The sequence below is a fragment of the Artemia franciscana genome, chromosome 1, assembly GCF_032884065.1.
Source record: "Artemia franciscana chromosome 1, ASM3288406v1, whole genome shotgun sequence".
Lineage (NCBI taxonomy): Eukaryota > Metazoa > Arthropoda > Branchiopoda > Anostraca > Artemiidae > Artemia > Artemia franciscana.
The window spans coordinates 22,049,028-22,075,765 of NC_088863.1; the positions used below are offsets into that span (position 1 = coordinate 22,049,028).

Genomic DNA, 26,738 nt, shown 5'->3' on the forward strand with positions numbered 1-26,738 from the left:
TAAAAGATGAATTTTAAAGGACATAAAATTTAGACACTCAATTAAAATTAAGTAAAAAAAGATAAAATATGTCGTAGATAGAAAATTGGCTTTTAAACTAAATAATAAAACAAAAGTGAAAATACCCACAATGAATTTAGGTTTTATGAAAATAAGAGCAAAAACTGACGCTTGATTTTATTGCTTCGACTGAATAATATAAATCGGTTGACGTATTTCAATAAAATTAAAAGGAAAAGCCTAACAATCAAAGTTTGTGCGTTAGCAAAGACCTAGTAAAAAAAAATTAGCGAAAAATTGTGAATGCTCGTCTGACAACTGGACAAATTTGGAAGTAACGTTTGTGGAGGACACACGGTAAGAAAGCAGTTATTTATATGTAACTTTCAAAAATATTGGTGCCAACTACTTCGATGGGTGAAGAGGGAGGTCTTTTTGCTCGTTATTAACGAGAGTTGCCCTCCCTCAATGAATGCAGGTACGGATATCAGTATAAAAATCTAAATAAGGGATGGTTCAAAAGTTTATATAAACTCATACAAAACATCTGTTTTCGTAACCCGAATTTTCAAAAAAGAATTTGAACCATTTGGAACTTAATAAATTCTGATTATCTCAAATAACTTATAGTTTTATAAATTTTTAATCATTCTAAGGTCCTCAGTCTTTTTTTAAGACATCACATATCAAATTTGGTGCAAGTTTATGAATGTTCAGAAATTTTATGTTTAGTGTATTTTTGGTATAGAGAAACTAAATTTATTCAGAGATCAGATGTGTTAGAAATATTTATACGACTTTTAAGTTTGGACTAAATATGCCCATCACCTACAATAAAGTCATGCTTACGCAACTGTTTCAGATGCTTTGTACCAAACTGAATTTAGTCTGTTCCCTGTTCTCCTTCTTTTGGTAATATTCTACCTCAGAAAAGACAATTTAGCTGATCGTTTATTATAAAATCATTCTCATACAAAAGTAAGAAGAAAAAAGATATATTGATCAAAACTATACACACACTAACAGCTTGTAATATGAATGGTATTTCTTTTAAATAAGTGATCACGCAAATGACTATTGACTGCCAAGATATGCTTCAAACTGGTTAAAAAATCTTGTTTGACAAAAAAAACATCGTTTTTCCCGGCGTTCGACATAGCCAAGGTCGTATCCTAGGGATACTACACGGTTTAATCTTCCTCCCCTAAAATGTTTTTCCGAATAGTGAAAAAAGTAACGAAAATGCATATAAACAAATTTTTGAAGTGTTTTTTAAAGTTTTTTTGTACCCCCCCCCCCCACCACACAAAAAAAATCCTGTATAAACCCTTGAACAGAGCTGATTGGAACTAACTGTGATAATTAATTGAATAAACGTATTTATTTCGCTCTATTAACGCAGTTTTAATAAAACTTGCAAAAAAAAAGAAAAAAAAACTTGCAAACCCTTAGAATCTTTGAAAGTATTGTTATATAATACTAATTGAAAAATATTCGAAGAATTTTGCTTAATCTGAATTTATTTGCTTAATCTGTAAAAGGACGAATTGCAGCTCATTGATTTCTTTTATTGGTTTATATTATTTATTTATTTATTATTATATTTTTTTTATATTATTGATTTCTTTACATGAAAAGGAAAGGAAAAAGCCCTTTCTAATAAATAAAAAAAAGTTCTGATTTTATCTATTCTTTTTAATTTGCGGAAAACTGTAAAGAAAACAGACACAACATTTTACAACAATGAATCGTACAGAGCTAAGCCTAGATGCTTAAGATAAGCATTAATACAGGGTGTCTGTAAGGTCTGGATACATGGGGTAGTATGAAATTTATCGTACGTAATTAAAATTAAGCTTTATGAAAATTAAATTTGTTCATTTTTGAAAGAACATCTATTTGAGATTACATCATTTTTCTAAAATGACATCAGTTTCAATTACACAAATTACATTGCAAATGAAATTACATCATCAATTAAGTAACATCATATTCTTATTTAAATAACATCTTTAATAGGATCTCTATCATTTGCAATGAATGTATTAATGCTTTGAAAAAAATTGCATCGACCCAATGGAATAAATCTTCATTGACATTAATTTTGTACTATCACTCGTTATTAGTTGAGTCAAATGTATTGAAGTCAGGGGCGGTTTTAGGGGAGGGACAGAGGAGGAATACGTAATAAATAAAAATGTTTTTATTTGGCCTGAAAATTTCATGGGGGAGGGCTAATCAACATTTTGCCCCGGGCACAAGAGAGGCCAGAAGCACCACTTATTGAAGTTATTTTTGTTGATCCCATACTTTGCGGACACCCTGTATATCTGAACCAAGTTCTTATTTTCTTCTTTTCTTTGACACGATGGCTGAACAGTTTGGACAATACCACTTCCCTTTTGGTGGTTGAACAATACCAACACATGCATAATGGAACCACTCAATTGAACACTGAAACGGTAAAATGAATAAAAATTAATAAAAAAATGTCATTTTTATCTAAAGGTTGGCTTAAAAAAATATATAAAAGAAGTTTTTTTCAGTCATGAAAAAAATAGAAAAGAACATATTTTTATAATTTATCACTTTTTATGGATGAGTACACCCCCCACCCACCCAATTTAATGGAAACGGCGTTGCCCGAAAGATAAATTGAAACACGTTTGACGATACAAATTAGTAATGTTCTGTTATTAAAATGACGTAATTCTTTAATAGCATCCCCCCCCCCTCGAAGAAAAAACAACCAACTATCCTTTAGTACCTTTTATATCCAACCTTTAGTAGAAAAGGAGGAAAAATACCTGGAATGGAGATTTCGAGGAGATAAAACCAAACAAAGTCGAAACTCCATAACAAAATTGAATATTCCGAATACATGCGCAATGGGAGTTGGGAGTAAAAAAAAATCAAGAGATTAGGAAGGAAATAAGAAGCTACCAGACAATGGAAGAGAAGAAAGAAAGAAAAAAGATTGAGAAGCAAGAGGGAAAGATGAACGCATAAAAACATTAAAGTTGGCTGGGAGGGAATTTAATAATGAGACAGACTGCATAGCAACCAAATTTAAAGCAACTGGGGTAAACCTTTCAATGACTAGAAATCGAAAGTTCACGGTAAAGATCCGCAAGTAAGGAGCGACTCAGCTCAATAATAGCCGAAACTCTGAAAAACGGGATTTTGATATCAATAGATACATTAAAAAAATGGCTTTTTATGCTGATTCCAAATATGGAAGATTTAGTCTAATTATTTAGTCACATGATTTAGTCATACAGTCTAGTATTATCCATCAAAAGCTAAAGGCCTGAAATATTTACCTGGGCTTCTAAAAAGGGGGAAACACCACCACCCCAAAAACGAACAAAGAATCTTAATGAAAATTGTACAATCAGATTAAGTATATCAGAAAACCGTACTGTAGAGGTTCAAGCTAAATCCTGTATATTTTTTTTTTGTCAGAAGAAAGGTCACGGATGTATGTTTCTCAATAGATTGACTTAAAAGGAACATCAGAGGCTTCATGCCGGTCAGGATTTTAAATAAGAGCTCTGAGACATGAGGTCCTTCTAAATATCAAAATTCATTAAGATCCGACACTACTACTACTACTACTAATAACTCAGTGCAGCACCAAGCCGCCTGAGGCCAAAACAACTACGCAGGCTCCTCCTACAACCTAATCTATTCAAGGCTTCCCTCTTTAAACCCTCCCAGGAAGTTCCCATTTCCTTTAAATCTTTATTCATGACATCCTCCAAACAAAGACAAGGACGACCTGCTTTCCGTGTAGCCCCAGACGGTTGGCCAAAAAGGACAATCTTCGGCAATCTGTCATCCTTCATCCGCAGAACGTGGCCTAGCCATCTCAACCTTTCTTTCATTATAGCCCTAGAAAGCGGGATTGAACCGCATTTTCCGAACAACCTACTGTTTGAAATACGGTCAGTCAGCCGGGTACCCAGAACAATCCGTAGGCAATTTCTCTGGAAAACATCTAGTAAATGTTCATCTACTTTTCGGAGCGCCCATGATTCAGAGCCATATTTGACTACTGTCATCACTGTAGCTTCCAATATTCTAATCTTGGTTTGCAGACTTATCTTTCCATTTTTCCGAACTTTTTTTAACTGTGAAAAAACACCCTGAGCCCTAGCTATTCTGCTTTTAACATCTTCACTGCTCCCACCGTCTTTACTAATAATACTACCGAGGTAAGGGATTCTGCCAACCTGATCAATCTTTTCGTTACCCAACGTCCGCTTTTCATCTTTACTTAGTGACTTCGTCTTCTTCACATTAATTTTCAAGCCTATTCTAGCACCCTGAACTCGCAAAACCTCTAAAAATTCCTTCATTTTGCCCACACTTTCATCTAGTATGCTTAAATCATCAGCATAATCCAAGTCCAGGAGCGTTTTTCCTCCCCATTTGGTTCAGTGGTCTCCGAGTGCCTTTCCTGCGCTCCTGAAGACGAAGTCCATGAAAACCAGTTGCTAACCAGTTGGTATACCATATAAGGACAAGACCTTTGCTAACGCTCTTCTATCAACAGAATCGAAAGCTTGCTCATAATCGATAAAAGTGAGGATCAAAGGTGTTTGACAACGAAGGGAATTCTCAATTATTAACCTAAGAGTGAAAACATGGTCGACACATAAGACGATTTCATCGTCTTAACACGTCCAGAAGCACCGAATTCGCCAAAGCACTAGACCCCCCCTAACTCCTTCAAAGAGAGCGGATCCAGTCTGGTTACGTCAATCACGTACCCACGACATTTGCTTATTCTACCCACAAGGTTTCATCCTGATCTCTCCACTCTAAGAGTTTTCCAAGATATCCGGTTTCCCCTCCAACTCGCCCCGATGTTACCAGATCTGGTCGGGATTTGAAATAAGAGCTCTGAGACATGAGTTCCTTCTAAATATCAAATTGCATTAAGATCCATTAACCCGTTATTAAGTTAAACATACCTCAATTTTTCTAATTTTCCGAATTAACACCCCCCCCCAACTCCACCAAAGAGAGCGGATTCAGTCCGGTTATGTCAATCAAGTATCTAGGACTTGTGCTTATTCTTCCCGCCAAGTTTCATCCCGATCCCTCCACTCTGAGCGTTTTCCAAGATTTCTGTTTCCCCCCTCCAATCACCAATGTACCCGGATTCGATTCAAATTGAAAATGGAGCATCTGAGACATAAGATCTTTCTATATACCAAGTCTCATTAACATCCGACCACACATTCGTAAGATAAAGATACCTCAATTTTCACGTTTTTCAAGATTTGCTGTATCCTCCTCCAACTACCCCCAATGTCACCGGATCTGTTCGGGATTTAAAATAAGAGCTCTGAAGCACAAGATTTTTCTAAATATCCAACTTCATTAAGATCTGATTACCCGTTCGTAAGTTACAAATACCTCATTTTTTTATGATTTTTCCGAATTACCCCCCCCCCCCAACTCCCCCTAAGAGAGCGGATCCGTTCCGAATATGTCAGTCACGTATCTTGAATTTGTGCTTATTCTTCCCACCAGGTTTCATCCTGATCTCTCAGGATGTTTTCTGTTTCAAGAGTTTTCCAATATTTCTGATCCCCCCCCCCCAACTCCCCCCAATGACATTGAATCCGATCAGAATTATAAAATAAGAGATCTGAGTTACGAGGTCCTTCTAAATATGAAATTTCAGTGAGATCCGATCACTCCTTCGTAAGTTAAAAATAACTCATTTTTTCTAATTTTTCAGAATTAAACCTCCCCCCCCCAACTCCTCCAAAGAGAGCAGATCCGTTTCTGTTATGTCAATCACATATCTAGGACTTGTGATTATTTTCCCCACCATGTTTCATCCCGATCCCTCCGCTCTAAGTGTTTTCTAAGATTTTAGGTTTCCCCCTCAAACTCCCCCAATGTCACCGGATCCGGTTGGATTTGGAATAAGAGTTCTAAAACACGATACCCTTCTAAATATCAAATTTCATTAAGATACGATCAGCCGTTCGTAAATTAAAAAGATCTCATTTTTTCTAATTTTCCGAATTAACCGTCCCCCCCCCCAGGTGGTCGAATCGGGGAAACGACTATTTCTAATTTAACCTGGTCTGGTATCTGATACACCTACCAAATATCAACGTCCTAGCTAATCTGAAAGTGCCTAAACTAGCAAAACCAGGACTGACAGACAGACAGACCGACAGAATTTGCGATCGCTATATGTCACTTGGTAAATATCAAGTGCCATAAAAACGACCAGAAATCATAGTTTTTCAAATGAAAGTATATTAGGGATAATTTTTTAGGCAGGATCGTCCGCAAGAAATTTTCCAGGGAGAAATTTCAACCGAGGGTAGAATTTTCGGGGGGGGGGGAATTCCAGGGGTGGGGGTATTCTACGAGGGAGGAATTTTTTATGGAGAAAGAGCCGAATTTCCCGGGAATATTTTGAAAACTATCACGAATTAAATAAAAAAAAAGTTTTTTCAGCTGAAAGTAATGAGCAACATTAAAACTTAAAACAAAAACAAAAATTATTCCGTATAAGAGGGGGTTGCCCCTCGCTCTAATACCTAGCTCTTTACGCTAAAATTTGGCTTTTTGTCCCAGTTCTTTAAGAAAGACTAATGAAACAAAAGAACCGTTCAATTACAATAAGAAGCTTTTTTAGAAGTACTAAAAAACTCTAGCGTGAAGAGCGAGGTATTGAGGAGGGGAAACATCCCCTTAATATACAGAATAATATCTGCTCGTTTTTCAGTTTTAATGTTGCTCTTTACTTTCAGTTAAAAAAAACTTGGTTTTTTCATTTAGTATGAAATTAAGCGCGAACATGTTGTTTATGCTGTTATTGAAAATTAATGGCGTTTGGAACTCCGTTCGAAAACACTAAAGTGTATTTTTAATCTGCGAGTTTCCAGAGAGGCATTTTTAAAAATAATTTCACGGGGGGACGGGGCCTCTCCACGTTTGTGAAGGTATGTCTATAAAGCAGGCTGTTTTGACGAGTTTTAGATCCCTGAAAAACTGAATCACTTTTTAAGGTTGTGTTCAACTTAGGATCGTGTGTAGAATATAAGTTAATACATGCTTAACAACTAGCTCAACTAAATAGGTCATATACTTACTATTTTTTTGTATATATTTTATTTTCTATATTGTTTCTATATTATTTTTTTTTGCCAAGGTTACATCATCAAGTCTTTATAAGAGAAGAAGAAGAGAATGAGGGTACATGCTTAAAATGTAGATTTTAAAGAGAACATACCAAACTAAGTGAAAGCTAAAGTGGACACCTAAATAATTCCCCATTTGTCGACGGGGTCATCACCGGACGACAAAGAAAAGAAAAATAGAATAATCTCTTAGGAGCAGTAAAGCTCTTAAGTAGCCTGTAGAAAACAAAATATTAGCCTATATGGTCACTATAACTACTGTTTTGAAACGTCTCTCTTGAGGGAAAAAAGAAAACGCGTCACTTGTTTTGATTTGGCATCGTGTCGAGTAGTTTCAGACTTTTTTTTTAATATCCATAAATCTATGTCTCGTAATTCTCCTGTTCATTAAATAAATATTCTCCTCTAGAATGAAAATTACTATTTTCGGATAATTGTTAATTTAAAAAAACTTTACTAGACAATTTCTTTGAAACATGCTTTTAGAATTTGGGCTACTATGGGCCTTGGGCTACTGCTTTTGTGGATCAAATGCCCACCTTAAAATACAGGTAACCAGCACGAGGAAACTAAGCATGTACGAGAAAAATAAAACTCCCAATGCTTTCTCGTAATACCAGTGAAAAAAAAAAGGCTAATCGAAAAACCTAAATGAAAAGATTAGTTAACGTTTACTTATTTTGTCTGTTTTTTTTTTCCATTTTTGTCTCGCATTGGGCCAAAGACAGAAGAGCTACTTTTGCCAATAGGTGTTTGGGTAGAACTAGTAATTTGTTCAACTAAAATAGTAGTTCTACTAGGTAACGATGACTGTCGCTGCTGCTTGGAGTGTTCAGACCCATAAAATCACAATAGTTTACATTAAATTCACGCAATAGCGCCAAACGTTCCTCACTTATCTGCTATTAGTTCTTTTGGACCCACCTAGATCAAATGGTTCCCAAGCTAACAAGAAAAAAAAAACAGATGTAAAACATGTAATAAATGAGACAAAAAAGAACAACTTAAAGTTGATAGAGGTGTCGGTGGAACTTTGGGTATATCAGGAAGAGTCAAATTCAAATCCAAACTTTAACTGAACGTAACTAATTTCAAATATGTAACAGTAATTAGATCTAATGTCAAGTATCAAAGCTACTAGCCGGAGAATATTTTCCTGCTCTTCAAAGAAGGTGGAGGGGGGAGAACACCCCCAAAAATCAAGTGATTTTAAGAAAAATGACACTATCAGTTTCAGTATCTCAGAGAACCCTACTGTAGAGGTTTCAACGTCCTATCTACAAAAATGTCGTTACAAAATATTTTTTTAGTCCCTAAAAAAGTTTTTAAACTTTTTTTTAAACTTTTAGGGACTAAAAAAGTTTTTTTTCAGTCCCTTAGTTAACTAGACAATTCCTATCTTCAACATCCTATCTACATCCTATCTACAAAAATGGTTTCAACATCCTATCTACAAAAATGTCGTTACAAAATATTTGTCGTTACAAAATGTCGTTACATAAACTTTTAGGGACTAAAAAAGTTTTTTTCAGTCCCTTAGTTAACTAGAAAATTCCAGTAAACTTACAGCAGGATTGTCACAAGCGACCATGTCCCCGTATGAAACTTGATTGCAAAGACAATAACGAGGTTCGTTTGGGTCCTGATTCCAATCAGAGGAGTTCCCTGCATCGATCTCCTCTTCTTCTATGTAAGAGTCCGCATCATCATCAGCAATTGTCTCTAATCGTGTCGAAGTCCTTCCTCCACGTCTCCTTCTATAAGAAAATTAAAAAAAAAAGGGAACTGAGCAATTTCTCAGACATTCGCCAAAGTAAACGCTAAATCACAAATTCCCTAGGTCCGTATAACAATAGGAAATATTCGTCAATTAAACCAATGAGCAATCATAGCTGATATCTAATTATAATAGTTATCACACAAGTAATTTATATAAATAAAATAAAATTATGTGAATGAAATATAATAATTATGAGTAATTATAGTTAAATCAATGAGTTATCATAGTAATTATAATTAGGTTCACGCATGATTTATGCGTAATCCCTAATTCTATTTTCAACAATTCTCTCTCTCAGGGCTGTTGCCGCTGCTTAAAAGAAATTAATTTTAAAAACTTCCCAAAAGAAGTTTTTCCAAAGAAAATTAAATAGCCATATTAAACTTAAAGAACAACAGAAATAAATTCCTATAATAATTAAAATTAAAAACGAGTAGAAATTACCAGAAATTACGTACAGAAAACAACCAGAAATTACTATTAAAGAATAAATGAAACCCAAAACGAATATAATTTAAAATAACAATCATAGCAAATAAACATACAATATGCACTCATTTAAATGAATAAATATCTTACAAAACAAAGCAAAACTTAAATTAAAATGTAAATAAAACTTAAAACAAGCAAAAATCACTACAAACAAGAATTTGGCTACTGCCTCTTTCCCTAATTGTAAAAGTCTAAAGCCTACTGCGTTAATTGCGCTTTACTGAAAATTATGTGTGTCTTGAACAGTCCTTGGAGAGAACTAATAAAATAAAACTGATTCTTTGATGTATAATGGTATTAATTGCTTGAAGCTCTGCAGTTCAAGATTTTTTTTTCACTGTAATTTTTATTTTCAACTTTGTAAGTAAAAGAAAATATTAGTAATGTAATTCGTTTTCAGTAAAGCGCAAATAACTCGGGATTTTTTAGGCGGGTTCAATACCGTGGCACCGCCTTCGCAAGCGACGCTTTTGCTGTGCTACCAATTTTGTTTGTGGTTTTGAAAACAAATTCTTACAACTAAAAGGAAACAAGAAATATTATAAGATAATAAAAAACTATCCAGGACGAAGATGAATAATATATTTCAAATAAATACATATAGAATTACATTATATGTATGAACAATTTGATATTCGAATTATAAACTAATATGAAATAAAGTGTTGTTTTCAGAATGAAATTTTGCACTTAAGCTCATCTTTTTGATTATTGATGAAGGGGATGAAAAAGAAATACAGGCGAGCTTACTTTTTCCTTCTTCTTTCTCTAGTGACGTTTAACGTCGGTTCCAATTCTGGGACGGGGGTGGTCGATTTCACTGATGCAGATGAAGATCCAAGGAACTTGTCTTCTCGTATATTACTCACAGCTTCAGTAACATCGACCAGATTACGGTTACTACTGACTCGTCTAGATGGCTATAAATCAAAAACTTAATTGTTTCTCAAATATTTGGGATTTGTGCAGCACATGCAAAATAAGTTCCATTAAATAAATTTCTAATCGAATTTAACAAATGATGAAACATCTAGATAAATCGATAAATAAATTTTTATTAATAAATAATATATATCTGTATGAAAAATGATACAATTTTCACCTTTATTTTTTGGCTATTTGAGTAATTTACACCATCCTGCACCAGAAACAAGTTAAGGCCGTGATTAAGTGAACTGATGGAACTCGAAAATCCCATGTTAAAATAGAAAATTTATATTTAAAAAGTACTCAAGTCTTTATTGGCGGAAGATACCGCTTTTAATATCAGGCCATAGCTTCTTGAAGATGCTACAAAATGTTTGCAAGGATTTTGCTCTATTTCCTCTAATTGCTTAGAAATCTTAGAAAATGTATAGGTCTTTTTCACAAGTGTACTCTATGAAGGATATTGCTTTTAGAACAAAATCGGTACTATCATGAGCAAAAGACAATAACCTGTAAGACGATTGGAACCATTTTTCGATGTATTTTTCTGTTTTCTAACAGTCCCATGGAATATTTTCAGCTACCTGAAATTTTTACAAGTCGGTTGCCAGAAAGAATCGTTTCAGATCGCCGATAATACCCCCTAGAGACCAAAATGACAAGCTGGTATAATCAGCTGCTGGTTAATAGAGTGTGAAATTTTCATAAATTATTTCAATGCAATGAAGAAACCTAGAAATGAGAAATAGTCAGGAGCCTTCAGTAAAGTTGTGCACACAAAGCCGAAATCATGGGGAAAATTAAATCAAAGCGAGGTATACATCTTACAAGTGTTACCACACATAGACAGCGCCTTTGTAAAAAGTATTTGGAGCTTGGTAGATGCAATTATCCAAAATACCTAATAATGCGGTACGTTGAAGAACTAGACAAGTCAAGAGATTTAGGTCAAGCGACAAATTTGAGGCGGAGCAGAACCCTATACCTCGCTCTTTACGCTAAAATGTTTTTAGAAATTTCAACTATTTATTCTACGGCTTTTGTGATTCAGGGGTCATTCTTAAGAAATTGGGACAAAATTTAAGCTTTAGCGTGAAGAGCGAGGCACTGACGAGGGGTGAATCCCCTCATATATGTAATAAAAATATGAGAATACAGAAGTTCGTTACGTAAGCTAATTTGTAAGTTACGTATATCTTTATCTAATAAAATTTATTTTTACTAATAATTTTACTAATAAAAACATTCGTAAAAAAATTAAAAGTTCTAGTTGCCTTTTTAAGTAACCAAAAAATTGGAGGGCAACTAGACCTCCTTCCCCGCTCCTTTTTTTTCTCAAAATCATTCGATCAAAACTATGAGAAAGCCATTTAGCCAAAAAAAAAAAAAAAATGCAAATTTCGTTTTAATTATTCATCTACGGAGAGCATAAATCAAAACATGCATTGCTTCAAAAACGTTCAGAAATTAAATTAAATAAAAACAAGTGTTTTTTTAACTTAAAGTAAGGAGTGACATTAAAACATAAAACGAACAGAAATTACTTCATATATGAAAGGGGCTGCTTCCTCATCAACGCCCCGCTCTTCACGCTAAAGTCCGACTCTTTCTCTTAACTCTATTTTTAAAACAGTAAAAAACTTTGGCGTAAAGAGCCAAAGTTCACGAGGAAGCAGTCCCTTTCATATACGAAGTAATTTCTGTTCGTTTTAAGTTTTAATGTCACTCCTTACCTTCAGTTAATTTTTTTTTTTATTTAATTCGCAAGAAAACTTTGGTTTTCTAAGAATCCTCGAAGAAAGCTTTCAACTAAGTTTGGTGTTTAGTTTCGAATTAATCAACTGAGGTATTTTAAATAGCCTATCCCTAGGAAAAAAAAGTGGAAAAAACAATAAATTTTAAAATGCGCTCTATGCATGCCGTCACAGCTTCGTATACATGGGCATTTTGTACTTGAGAATGATAGTGCTCTTTTGCTCATTTTCTCTTCTCCCTTGGTCGGTAACCAAGCTTTGCAAGACGCAGCCAAATATATTACTATCTCTCCAAAGGAAGCTGTCTATCAAAACCTCTCACAAGACTTGATAATTGGTACTATTTGAAGTTTTGACAATCGACGGTCTCTAGAGAATTAAAAGACAGAAGGCTAACCTAACTTCAATTTTGAAGCTCGATGTTTTCAAGTTCACTTAATCACGGCCTTAACACTCAACCAAAACAATAGAGCTTAAACTACACTATTTCTAAAAATGAGATGTTGCTATTTGAACAGCCTTCATACACAGTCCGCATTTGCAGATTTATTTTATTTTTACATTTATTATTTTATATTTAATAAAAGTATAGTAAAAAAAATAGGGATAAGTTATGATCAGAGCAAAAATATTTAAGGATTTTTAGCTCAAAGACTACCTGATACGGATTTATGTGCTATAATCTAGAATGAAGCCACGGGATAAATACATACACAAAAACTTTAACATACGTCTTAGAGAATAACTCATAGCGGTCAGAGGCAGTACTGTGTTTGAAAAAATGTTTCGTTATAACTGTCATCAGAATTCACATATGAGGGGGGGGGGTCCACTCACTTACTAAGAAGAAAACCCATTTACAAGTCTGAGAGAAATTGCGAATTTTTCGTCAACATAGACTGCAAAAAGTTTAGAGAAATTTTCACTGTCCATATATCATGATTTTAGAAGCATCAGTTTCGGGATTTTCTTTTTTCTAAGCAACATATCTAACCACGACCTCAAGTTGATCTCGTTTTTAATCTTTTCACAGTGACAATTCATATTTTACATATTTGAAGAGAGACAACTTAGTTTCTATCGTCCGTTTATAGTATTTATTCCTGCAATGGTGCTTCACTTAAATTTTGATAGATTTTTAGAAATAAGGGAGTAAGGCAACAAAGTAATAGCAGTCGTTATCTTTCATTCTTTTTTTTCCATAAACGCCCACCTATCAAATCTTTAAGACTCATGCTCTGAACCTTTTACTAAATAATTTTGAACGTCCTTCGTTTTCTTGAAAAGACATGTCTCTTTTTATTCACCTATTCTGATAACAAAAACATATTTGATAAGAAACCCCCCTAAAACAAAGAAAAGCAAGAAGCTCCTAGGAACTATCGAGCATATTTGTATAGAATCCTCATTGCAGATAGATAAATATAACAAGAATGAAAATGATGGAGGCTTAGTAGAAGTTACCTCTGGAGTCTTCATTCTTAAGTTACAGCGTTGGAAAATACTCTTAGTCAAATTGACTTCCTAAATGACTCTAAGGAAGTAGGTGGGAGCTTCTGGCTTAAAGCCTAACCTCTCTTTATTCTGGAGAATATTATTGGAATAAGCGTGAAATATGGGTAGTGTAGGATAACAACTCTCTTCTTACTGCAGAAACATTTTAAGTATAGCTTAAAAGAAAACGTCTATTTGCTTATCTTCAATGAAAGTGGAGACGAATGCCAATATAGAAAAACAGATTTGGTCGGTGAATGTTTTTCAAAACTTTTTGTCTTACTTGACTTATTGACTAATTGATAATAACAACATCGGTAACAGCTGACTAGCTGATGATTGTTTTTTATTGCTTGACTTAAGCTTTGTTATTTACAGAAACAAGGGAAAAAATTGCACCGAAGCTAGAAAATGGTAAATTTTTTCGTTTAGACCTTCAAACCAAACTGTTCCCCTCAAAAATGTAAAATCTACACATTTACTCATCTGTACAGTGGCAGTTCTGGTATCTCTTGCACCAGGGGTAAAACTTTGATTAGCCCCCTCCCCTGTCTTAAAAAAATTTCAGGCCAAATTTTAACACAATTCTCATTTACTAACAAATTTTTCATTTATTAACAAAATTTGAATACAAAATATCAAAAAAAAAATAAATAAATGAATTCGGTCAGCTAACCTTTATTTTCAAGGAACAGTGATGAAGGATAAAAATTTTGGATCCAATTTGCGTATACTTACTGCTAACTGCGCCCTCTCCTTTGTTAAAATTAACATGTAAAAATTACAAAATGATTACAACCGATAAAGATTATTTATTTGAAATTTTACGCCCCAAAAATTTCAGGGCAAGCACCCCCTCTGTCCCCCCTAAATCACATCTGGATCAGTAAAATAATGAAAAGTTGAGATAAAATCCTTCCTCTCTTGAAATGATGAAACTTCGACTAAAAACTGAAAAACCCAAATGTGAAAATCTTCCCTTCAGAGTTTTCAGTTCGTATTTTACGTAACAGATGTAATATACGTAATAGACGAGACAAAAAAACAACAACTTACAGTTGATAGAGGTGTCGGTGGAACTTCAGGTAAATTGGGAAGCGTCAAATTCAAATCCAAACTTTCCGTAGGACTTGCAGGAATTGTAAAACCGCCAAGACCAGATAGCCAAGGATGGGATAAAACACGCTCCAAATTGCTCGAAATGCTACCAGTTCTTTTGGAAATATCTAGAAAAGAATAAAGACAATGTGGCAAAATAGTCCTAAGTATATATAAGCGAACAAACAAAATTATAAACATGATCTCTTTTTTCTTCCAAAGCTATCACCTATTACATCCAAATTAAGTTGAATTCAATATATACGATATTCAATCAACATACGGTATTCAATAATCGATATTCGATATTCAATCAATATACGGCCAGTAGCCGTATCACTTCTTAGTTTCGTTTGTTCACATGAAAGACGGTGTGGAATCTTTGGTGTAAATTAATGGAATAAATAAGGAAAATCAATATAATTATATGCTACTAAACCAAGTAATATTACTATTATCCCAAATTATAAATCAGAATAAAGCCGTTTACAAATAATATTACTAGGTCAAATTTAAGACTGATGACATTGTCATCCAATTCAACAAGAAAGATAGCAAATCTTTTAACTGAAATGAAAAGATCTGGTTGTTTTCGTTGAAAAATGTCTTTTGGGTATTCCATTGAAAAATCCAAACTTAAGCTTAATAGCATTGTCGATAAATTCACCAAGAAAGATGTATCAGCGAAATTTTTAATTAAAATGAAAAGATCTGAACCATTTCCGTTGGAAAATGCCCTTTTCTGGTAGTTCATTGAAAAAATTGAAAAACGACAAAACTGTCCCGACTCCCTAGATTTTCGTGCGCCACCCCAACACCTAGTTGGTGGGGGCGCTTCGCGCCCCCCCAAGCCCCCCCGCGCGCGTAAGTCGTTACGCGCCATAATAGTTACGCGCCATTGTAGTTGTGTCCCTATGTCCCACCTGTGAATATAGATATATATATATATATATGGTTTTAACTACGTAAAACTTGCGAATATACAACATTCTTTGCTGTCCCATTGTCTTTGCATATAAATAGATTGTCAGGTTTACCGACTCTTGAACATGCAACATATAATGGTCCATGGGAAAACAATCTGTATTCAGATCTATACCTCATGATTCTAATGATTGCCCTTGAGCTTTGTTGATGGTGATTGCTAATCGACCATTCCCTGTCCCGGTGTCCCGGTCGTCATTTACATCCCCCTGTTTCCCCCGGTGTCCCCGTTGTAGTTGTGTCCCTGTGTCCCGGTCGTCATTTATATTCCCTGTGTCCCGGGTCCCGGTCATCATTTGTATCCCGGTGTCCCGGTCTGTATATACATTCGTTTTTTAGTTTTGTTTTTCTCCTTTATTTTTTTCCTTTTTTTTTCTTTTTTAGCTTATTTAGATTTTTAGATTTTTTAGTTTTTTTTATTAGTTTTTAGTTTTTATTTCTTTTTAGTTTTTTTGTCCCGGTCGTCATTTATATCCCCCTGTTTCCCCCGGTGTCCCCGTTGTAGTTGTGTCCCTGTGTCCCGGTCGTTATTTATATTCCCTGTGTCCCGGTCGTCATTTGTATCCCGGTGTACCGGTCTGTATATACATTCGTTTTTTAGTTTTGTTTTTCTCCTTTATTTTTTTCCTTTTTTTTCTTTTTTAGTTTATTTAGATTTTTAGATTTTTTAGTTTTTTTATTAGTTTTTAGTTTTTTTTTCTTTTTAGTTTTTTTGTAGTTTTTACCTTCTTTTTAGTTTTGTTAATTTTTTTTTTTACTTGTGTCCTGGTCGTCATTTATACTCCCTGTGTCCCGGTGCTTTGTTGATTGCTAATCGAACATTCCTTTTGTCCTGGTCGCTTTCTCTTTGAGTGTCGTCATTTATTTTTTTCTTTTTTAGTTCTTTTAGTTTTTACCTTTTTTAGTTTTTTTTTAGTTTTTAGTTTTTTTAGTTTTTTACCTTTTTTTAGTTTTTTTAGTTTTTTTAGTTTTTTAGCTTTTTTATTTTTTTTATTAGTTTTTAGTTTTTTTGTAGTTTTTGCCTTTTTTTTAGTTTTTTTAGTTTTTTAGCTTTTTTATTAGTTTTTAGTTTTTTTTGTAGTTTTTGCCTTTTTTTAGTTTTTTTAGTTTTTTAGCTTTTTTATTTTTTTTATTAGTTTTTAGTTTTTTTTTGTAGTTTTTGCCTTTTTTTAGTTTTTTCAGTTTTGACGTCACCTGATCCAGTTTTTTCAGGTGACGTCACCTGATCCACGATCCACAGATCCACAGACAACTTATTTTTATATATATAGATAGTTTTTTTTTTTTACTTATGTCCTGGTCGTCATTTATACTCCCTGTGTCCCGGTGCTTTGTTGATTGCTAATCGAACATTCCTTTTGTCCTGGTCGCTTTCTCTTTGAGTGTCGTCATTTATTAGTTTTTTCCTTTTTTTTTTAGTTTTTTATTGGTTTTTACCTTTATTTTAGCTTATTTTTCAGTTTTTTCCTTTTTTTTAGTTTTTTTTTATTTTTTATTTTTTTTAGTTTTTTACCTTTTTTTAGTTTTTTTAGTTTTTTTAGTTTTTTAGCTTTTTTACTTTTTTTATTAGTTTTTAGTTTTTTTTTGTAGTTTTTGCCTTTTTTTAGTTTTTTCAGTTTTTTTTTTAGTTTTTTATTGGTTTTTACCTTTATAGTTTTTTTAGTTTTTTAGCTTTTTTATTTTTTTTATTAGTTTTTAGTTTTTTTTGTAGTTTTTGCCTTTTTTTAGTTTTTTCAGTTTTGACGTCACCTAATCCAGTTTTTTCAGGTGACGTCACCTGACACATCCATCCATCCATCCACAGACAGACAACTTATTTTTATATATATAGATAGATAGACTAGCTGTTGGGGTGGCGCTTCGCGCCACCCCAACACCTAGTTGGTGGGGGCGCTTCGCGCCCCCCCCAAGCCCCCCCGCGCGCGTAAGTCGTTACGCGCCATAATAGTTACGCGCCATTGTAGTTGTGTCCCTATGTCCCACCTGTGAATATAGATATATATATATATATATGGTTTTAACTACGTAAAACTTGCGAATATACAACATTCTTTGCTGTCCCATTGTCTTTGCATATAAATAGATTGTCAGGTTATCCCCCTGTTTCCCCCGGTGTCCCCGTTGTAGTTGTGTCCCTGTGTCCCGGTCGTCATTTATATTCCCTGTGTCCCGGGTCCCGGTCATCATTTGTATCCCGGTGTCCCGGTCTGTATATACATTCGTTTTTTAGTTTTGTTTTTCTCCTTTATTTTTTTCCTTTTTTTTCTTTTTTAGCTTATTTAGATTTTTAGATTTTTTAGTTTTTTTTATTAGTTTTTAGTTTTTATTTCTTTTTAGTTTTTTTGTCCCGGTCGTCATTTATATCCCCCTGTTTCCCCCGGTGTCCCCGTTGTAGTTGTGTCCCTGTGTCCCGGTCGTTATTTATATTCCCTGTGTCCCGGTCGTCATTTGTATCCCGGTGTACCGGTCTGTATATACATTCGTTTTTTAGTTTTGTTTTTCTCCTTTATTTTTTTCCTTTTTTTTCTTTTTTAGTTTATTTAGATTTTTAGATTTTTTAGTTTTTTTATTAGTTTTTAGTTTTTTTTTCTTTTTAGTTTTTTTGTAGTTTTTACCTTCTTTTTAGTTTTGTTAATTTTTTTTTTTTTACTTGTGTCCTGGTCGTCATTTATACTCCCTGTGTCCCGGTGCTTTGTTGATTGCTAATCGAACATTCCTTTTGTCCTGGTCGCTTTCTCTTTGAGTGTCGTCATTTATTTTTTTCTTTTTTAGTTCTTTTAGTTTTTACCTTTTTTAGTTTTTTTTTAGTTTTTAGTTTTTTTAGTTTTTTACCTTTTTTTAGTTTTTTTAGTTTTTTAGCTTTTTTATTTTTTTTATTAGTTTTTAGTTTTTTTGTAGTTTTTGCCTTTTTTTTAGTTTTTGTCCTGGTCGCTTTCTCTTTGAGTGTCGTCATTTATTAGTTTTTTCCTTTTTTTTTTAGTTTTTTATTGGTTTTTACCTTTATTCTAGCTTATTTTTCAGTTTTTTCCTTTTTTTTAGTTTTTTTTTATTTTTTATTTTTTTTAGTTTTTTACATTTTTTTAGTTTTTTTTAGTTTTTTTAGTTTTTTAGCTTTTTTACTTTTCTTATTAGTTTTTAGTTTTTTTTTGTAGTTTTTGCCTTTTTTTAGTTTTTTCAGTTTTTTTTTTAGTTTTTTATTGGTTTTTACCTTTATAGTTTTTTTAGTTTTTTAGCTTTTTTATTTTTTTTATTAGTTTTTAGATTTTTTTGTAGTTTTTGCCTTTTTTTAGTTTTTTCAGTTTTGACGTCACCTAATCCAGTTTTTTCAGGTGACGTCACCTGACACATCCATCCACACATCCACAGACAGACAGACAACTTATTTTTATATATATAGATAGATATATATAAATAAGTTGTCTGTGTGTCGAGTGACGTCACTGTCCGCATATGACGTCTGAATTATTTCATCACATACCAATTCAAAAACGAATGTATTCAAGCCGAAGTAGCTCAGTTATATAACTACCTGTGTTGGCGCAGTGGGTTTGACCTTAGCGTGGTAATACGGGACCCAGAGATCGAACCATGCTGCAGGAATGCACTACAGGGCCGACGCAGGGACCTTAGTAGTCAAGAAGCGTCGTTAATCCGATACAAATACAGTAGCTCAGTTGGTAAAGCGTTATGTTCCAGGTTCTAGGTCCGAGAGGTTCCAGGTTCGAATCTTGGCTTTAGCATTAATACAAAAGAAGAAAAAAAACTAAAAAAGATAAAAACTACAAAAAAAACCTAAAAAGAAAATACTGAAAAAACTAAAAAACTAAAAAAAAACTAAAAAAAAGGGTAAAAAACTACAAAAAAACTAAAAAGAAAAAAAAACTAAAAACAAATAAAAAAACTAAAAAAACTAAAAAACTAAAAACTAAAAAAGAAAAAAAAACTAAAAAAGGAAAAAAACTGACAAATAAAGGAGAAAAAGAAAACTAAAAAAATAAAAATAAAAAAAAACTAAAAAAGGTAAATGTATTCAAGCCGAAGTAGCTGAGTTGGTAAAGCGTTATGTTCCAGGTTCTAGGTCCAGGTTCGAACCTTGGCTTTAGCATTAATACAAAAGAAGAAAAAAAACTAAAAAAGAAAAAAAAACTAAAAAAACTAAAGAACAGGTAAAAACTACTAAAAAAACTAAAAAAGCTAAAAAACTAAAAAAAACTAAAAAAAGGTAAAAAACTAAAAACTAAAAAATAAAAAAAGGATAAAAACAGCAAAAAACTAAAAAGAAAAAAAAACAACTAAAAACTAATAAAAAAACTAAAAACTGAAAAAGAAAAAAAAACTAAAAAAAGGAAAAAAACTGAAAAATAAAGGAGAAAAAGAAAACCAAAAAAAAAACTAAAAAAGGTAAAAACTACAAAAAAACTAAAAAGAAAAAAGAAAAAAAAAGAAAAAGCTAAAAAATAGGTAAAAACCAAAAAAAACTAAAAAGAAAAAAAAGGAAAAAAACAAAAAAAATTATTTCATCATATACCAATTCAAAAACGAATGTATATACAGACCAGGACACAGGGAATATAAATGACGACCGGGATACTCACAGAGAAATTACAGACTGGGACACCGGGACACAAATGACGACTGGGACGTGTGTGTCGACTGACGTCATGTTTGTGTGTCGACTGACGTCATGTTTGTCTATTTATATGTCTACACATAATCTATTTATATGTACAGACAATGGGACAGCGAAGAATGTTGTATATTCGCAAGTTTTACGCAGTTAAAAACATATATATCTATATATATAAAAATAAGTTGTCTGTCTGTGTGTCTGTCTGTCAGGTGACGTCATGTTTCTGTGTCGACTGACGTCATGAAGTTAGTTGTCGTCATTTTTGCTATGACGGTGACGTCATTAACGGTATTTAAGACATTTGTTCACGGAAAAATGTTTAATTGTAAAATGACTGAAGAACCTACAATGGCAACAGCCGAGGAAGCTGCTCAAAGAGTTTATGCCAAAAAACTTGCTGCTGATGGAGAAAGTAAGAAAAGAAAGCGTTCCGAGGAATCACAAGAACAGCAAGAAAACAGGCTTGCAGCTGATAGAGAAAGTAAGAAAAGAAAGCGTGCCGGGGAATCACAAGAACAGCAAGAAAACAGGCTTGCGGCTAAAGAACGCAAAACCGCGCAGTTAGATGAAAATCCACCTGGACAGCGAGAGTCAAAACATATCAAAACTGAAAATGATAGCGATGATGATTGGGTTTGGGATTTTGACTTGGATAAGGTCATCAATGCCTACCAGATTTAAGTTAAAAAAACAAAGGTTCGTCGATATGTACTTCATAGTGACGCTGAAAAATAAAGAAGAAAAAGAAAACTGAAAAAAGAAAAAAGGTAAAAAACTAAAAAAAAAAACTAAAAAGAAAAAACACTCAAAGAGAAATTACAGACCGGGACACAAATGACGACCGAGACAGAGGGAATATAAGTGACGACCGGGAACCTCAAAGAGAAATTACAGACTGGGACTCCCGGACACAAATCACGACCGGGACACAGGGAATATAAATGACGACCGAGACACAGGGACACAACTACAACGGGGACGCCGGGGGCACAGGCGGGATATATAAATGACGACCGGGACACAGGGATTGTTCGAATATAAATTACAGACCGGGACACCGGGACACAAATGACGACCGGGACACCGGGACACAGGGAATATAAATGACGACCGGGACACTCAAAGAGAAATTACAAACTGGGACACCGGGACACAAATGACGACCGGGACACAGGGAATATAAATGACGACCGGGACACAGGGACACATCATTAGAATAATGAGGTATAGATCTGAATACGGATTGTTTTTCCCATGGACAATTATAGATATATATATATATATATATATATATATATATATATATATATATATATATATATATATATATATATATATATATATATATATATATATATATATATATATATATATATATATATATATATCTTCTATATATATAAAAATAAGTTGTCTGTCTGTCTGTGGATGGATGGATCAGGTGACGTCACCTGAAAAAACTGGATCAGGTGACGTCAAAACTGAAAAAACTAAAAAAAGGCAAAAACTACAAAAAAAAACTAAAAACTAATAAAAAAAATAAAAAAGCTAAAAAACTAAAAAAACTAAAAAAAGGCAAAAACTACAAAAAAAACTAAAAACTAATAAAAAAGCTAAAAAACTAAAAAACTAAAAAAAGGCAAAAACTACAAAAAAACTAAAAACTAATAAAAAAAATAAAAAAGCTAAAAAACTAAAAAAACTAAAAAAACTAAAAAAAGGTAAAAAACTAAAAAAAACTAAAAACTAAAAAAAACTAAAAAAAAAGGAAAAAACTGAAAAATAAGCTAAAATAAAGGTAAAAACCAATAAAAAACTAAAAAAAAAACTGAAAAAACTAAAAAAAGGCAAAAACTACAAAAAAAAAACTAAAAACTAATAAAAAAAGTAAAAAAGCTAAAAAACTAAAAAAACTAAAAAAACTAAAAAAAGGTAAAAAACTAAAAAAAATTAAAAATTAAAAAAAAACTAAAAAAAAGGAAAAAACTGAAAAATAAGCTAAAATAAAGGTAAAAACCAATAAAAAACTAAAAAGAAAAAAAGGAAAAAACTAAAAAAAATTTTCATCTAAAAAACTAAAAAAAAATAAAAAAGGTAAAAACTAAAAGAACTAAAAAAGAAAAAAATAAATGACGAAACTCAAAGAGAAAGCGACCAGGACAAAAGGAATGTTCGATTAGCAATCAACAAAGCACCGGGACACAGGGAGTATAAATGACGACCAGGACATAAGTAAAAAAAAAAAAACTATCTATATATATAAAAATAAGTTGTCTGTGGATCTGTGGATCGTGGATCAGGTGACGTCACCTGAAAAAACTGGATCAGGTGACGTCAAAACTGAAAAAACTAAAAAAAGGCAAAAACTACAAAAAAAACTAAAAACTAATAAAAAAAATAAAAAAGCTAAAAAACTAAAAAAACTAAAAAAAGGCAAAAACTACAAAAAAAACTAAAAACTAATAAAAAAGCTAAAAAACAATCTAAATAAACTAAAAAAGAAAAAAAAAGGAAAAAAATAAAGGAGAAAAACAAAACTAAAAAACGAATGTATATACAGACCGGTACACCGGGATACAAATGACGACCGGGACACAGGGAATATAAATGACGACCGGGACACAGGGACACAACTACAACGGGGACACCGGGAGAAACAGGGGGATATAAATGACGACCGGGACAAAAAAACTAAAAAGAAAAAAAAACTAAAAACTAATAAAAAAACTAAAAAATCTAAAAATCTAAATAAGCTAAAAAAGAAAAAAAAAGGAAAAAAATAAAGGAGAAAAACAAAACTAAAAAACGTATATATATATATATATATATATATATATATATATATATATATATATATATATATATATATACCTTTTTCCTCAGTTTTTGTTGTGTAACGATTTTCCTTTTGTGAAATACTTCCGCTATCCAACTCCAACGATTCTGAAAAAGACAAAATTCCCATTAAGTTAACTTTCAAACAATTCTTTTCTTTAAGAAAAAGAAATCTAAAAGGCAGAAGATAAATAATCTTGGATAGAAATAAACACAGAGTGATGAGTACATTCAGCAACCTACTTTCAGCCTACTTTCAACCTACATTCAGCAAACATAACTGATTCCTAAAGTCTTTGAATGTCAAAAATGCAGGGAAGTGAAAATTGATCTATTAAAAACAATAATTGCCAATGTTTTTCTTTTCATAGATATACAATAATTGACGAGAGAGGCTTAAGTGTTCGTTTTAGACCATGGTTGCAGCGTCCGCTCCACTGCTATCACGTCCTTCTATGACATTCAAAAAATTGTCAAGATGCATTAAGGCTTCATTAAAAAGGCTGAAGGCAGCATGAAGGTAGCATTAAATATGCTATTAAATAGACATTTCCCTCAGTGCTAAAAATTTCAACATTTTTCCGTTAATTTTCATGACCAACCTGAATTAATTAACAATAGGAATAATATAACATAATTATGTATTAGAAAACCCGAGGGTCATATACGAAAGTCGTGATTGCATACATTTAACTACAAACATATTAAATCAAAACCAAACACAAAGTACTTAGGAATATGTTGGTTCTGGTTTCTGATGCTTTTGTCCATTTAAGGTTGCCTTATTCCACTTCAGCTTGAGCTAATACAAATTTTATTATTCAAGAATTGAATTTTTATTAAATTTTGTTCTTAAATTCCTTATATTTAAGAAAGAAAGAAAGGTATTTGAATCCATAATATAGCTACGCGGGATCTATCCTTCATTTCCGTTCAGAGTTTAAAAATTTTGATTTTTCATCAATTCGTGGTTGTAATTAAAATTACTGTAGCGCATTTGAAATACTGCACATTTCACGCACTTCAAAGAGTTGTATTATTGCAAACACTAAGACACACCTTCAGGACAAATGGAGAAACTTCGTTGACCCTCCTCCTATGCTAATGGCATCAGTTGGGGGGGGGGTGCCTCCTAGACTTCCTCTTCCCCTAGATTTTGAAAAATTACTTTTTTGGATCCATTTCATTGAAAAATAAACCTTTTTATGGTATCTTCACAGAAAAAGAAAACGATAAATTTGCCCTCCTAGATTGCAAAATACATTTACCCCCTCCCTACATTCGCGTGAATTAACCCCGCTGCCCTATACACCATCAATGGCCCTGACGGATCCAAGGTAAGGTAAATTTTTTACTTGGTTTTCCAATTTGTTTTAGTAACAGTGAACTAGTCTCAAGATTTAAAATTAATGATCGCATTTGGATATATCCAAGATTTAAGCTGATAACTTTTACCATAAATCTGAAAATATTCTCATTATTATAAACCGTTTCCTTTTTACCCTGAATTTAAGAAACGCTGAAGATTTTAATTACTTTTTACTTTTCTTATTTGATGCATCTTATTCAGTTATTTTTATATGTTTGTTATGTGTGTTTTTTCTTTTCCATAAACTGTTGCTTTGTTTGAGTATTTTTGCTACTTATTAACTTTTATACTTATTGGTCCTGGAAGAACTAAATAAAAAATAAAACTAAAAAATTTTATCTGGGTTTTTACAATTAACTGTATAGCTTGCCTAGATAGGAATTTTTTTTTTTTTTTTTTTTTTTTTTTTTTTTTTTTTTTTTTTTTTTTTTTTTTTTTATGGAGACAAACAGGAGTTCCTTCTTCTTTCATTTGCTTTTTCTTTATAGGCGACTAGGATATATCAGTACATTTTCTGTTCCTTGTCCTCTATTTCGTCGCCAATCTTGTATACTACTGTGTATGCCAAAAATCGGCTTCCAGATCTCCTTACTCTGTATTAACCAAATATCCAGCTTAAAGTCGTTTTGACATTTTCCAGAATCTTCAGAATAATTACGAGGAAAGGCCCTGTTAGGCTTAGGTCGCTTCTTTGCTTGCGAGTCCAGGAGACTTGTCAGTCAACCAGTTTGTTATTAATTTTGTGTTAGTGTAACCGTCTGAGCTCAGTAAATTGGGTCGCCTGCCCGACACTCTAGGCGGGCGTGCTACTCCAAAAGCATATACACAATTATTTGAGTTACTCCCACCGTTTACATGCACCGTAAATTCAACAGTATGAAAATATTAGGTTGCCCCAGTCACCAGCGAGTACAGGGGACTTGTCAGTCATGTGTCAATCCTAAAACTCGGTCGTTCGCCTGAGACTTTGGCTCTCAAGTTTTCATTAACTTCTCCCAAATTGGTGTTAATTTAATACCTCTACTTCTATTAATTCTTAGGTAATAATCCTGAAACCCCAGGAATAATAAAAGTAATAATCTTGAGATTCTTCATAATTATTTTTAGGTATCTATAAAACAAGCCCTAACTTCGTCTGGGTTAGAAACAGATGAATAATATTTGTGCAAAAAAAGACTGTGCAGAGAGGAAACTATATCTGCAAGAGGAACTTGTTTCGGAAGAAGAGAATTTTTGACCTTTTTCGAGAGTTTGGATATCTTAGGTTCAAGCGTTCTAGAAGAGGGATTAACAATAGCAGGTCCAGGGGAGAATCTTAGAATGTAAATACTGTTATTCATCGAAGACTCATAGCGTAGGTTTTCCAATTTTTTTTATCAAGTCGTTCCTTTGACAAGCGAAAATCAGGACTAAACAAATTTCTTTCCAATCTAGCAACCTGAGAAAAATTAACAGAGGATACGTTTTCAAATAAGAATTTTTCTAAAGATTTTCTTTCGGAGGAAATAGTGTATCTTTTTAGTTTCTGACCTTAATAATGTGTATTAATATTTTTAAGTGTACTGTATGAGCAAATTACTCTTCTTTCCGGGTATTTAAGTATAAACTGAATCTCAAAGACTTGGGAATAAGAAAATAGAAGAATAAAAATATAAAGACTTGGAAAAACTTTTCTTCATAATTCAATTCCGAGAATAATATTCCCCTTTTGTAAGTTGTTATGTTCCTTTTCCTAAGATAATGTTACAATTTTACAATTAACTTTCATACGCTTTCTTTGCTTTCATATACTTTCTACAATAACTTTTATAATAGCTTTTATTATAACAGAATTCTATTTCATAATTCTGAAAATTATACTACTTAACAAAATGTTACAATTTTAAAAATTACTTTCACAATAATTGATATACGTCAATTAAAATAGTTCTGTAATTATTTTTCTTTTTTCAACAAAACTATTGAACCTTAAATTGAGTTGTAGATTTAGAATTGAATTTTTCCCGGAGTCTTAATCCATAAAACTAGGGATTCTGTAAATGTCTAAATGACTTTAAACTAAATCTTCTGCTTATTCAACGTATTGAAACTTGAAAGCTGATTTTTGGAAGATACAAGAGTATGCCAGACAGGCGACGACGTGTTCGCTATAATTTATTCCTTTTTCATTATTATGAATTATTTTACCCCTTAGCCA

General features: G+C 32.7%; 1 protein-coding gene across 2 annotated transcripts in view; it reads right to left on the reverse strand.

The window, feature by feature from the left end:
- Positions 1–933: 933 nt before the first annotated feature.
- LOC136026938 (inhibitor of growth protein 3-like) overlaps positions 934–26,738 on the reverse strand; it is a 55,809-nt gene continuing 30,004 nt past the window's right edge. For both annotated transcript variants that reach the window (XM_065703786.1, XM_065703796.1), the window contains exons 5-9: positions 23,209–23,280; positions 14,682–14,851; positions 10,201–10,370; positions 8,746–8,935; positions 934–2,454 (exon numbers count right to left, since the gene is read on the reverse strand). In XM_065703786.1, coding sequence (XP_065559858.1) covers positions 2,344–2,454; positions 8,746–8,935; positions 10,201–10,370; positions 14,682–14,851; positions 23,209–23,280 — 713 coding nt within the window. In that variant the 3' untranslated portion in view covers positions 934–2,343. The remainder of the gene's footprint in view (positions 2,455–8,745; positions 8,936–10,200; positions 10,371–14,681; positions 14,852–23,208; positions 23,281–26,738) is intronic.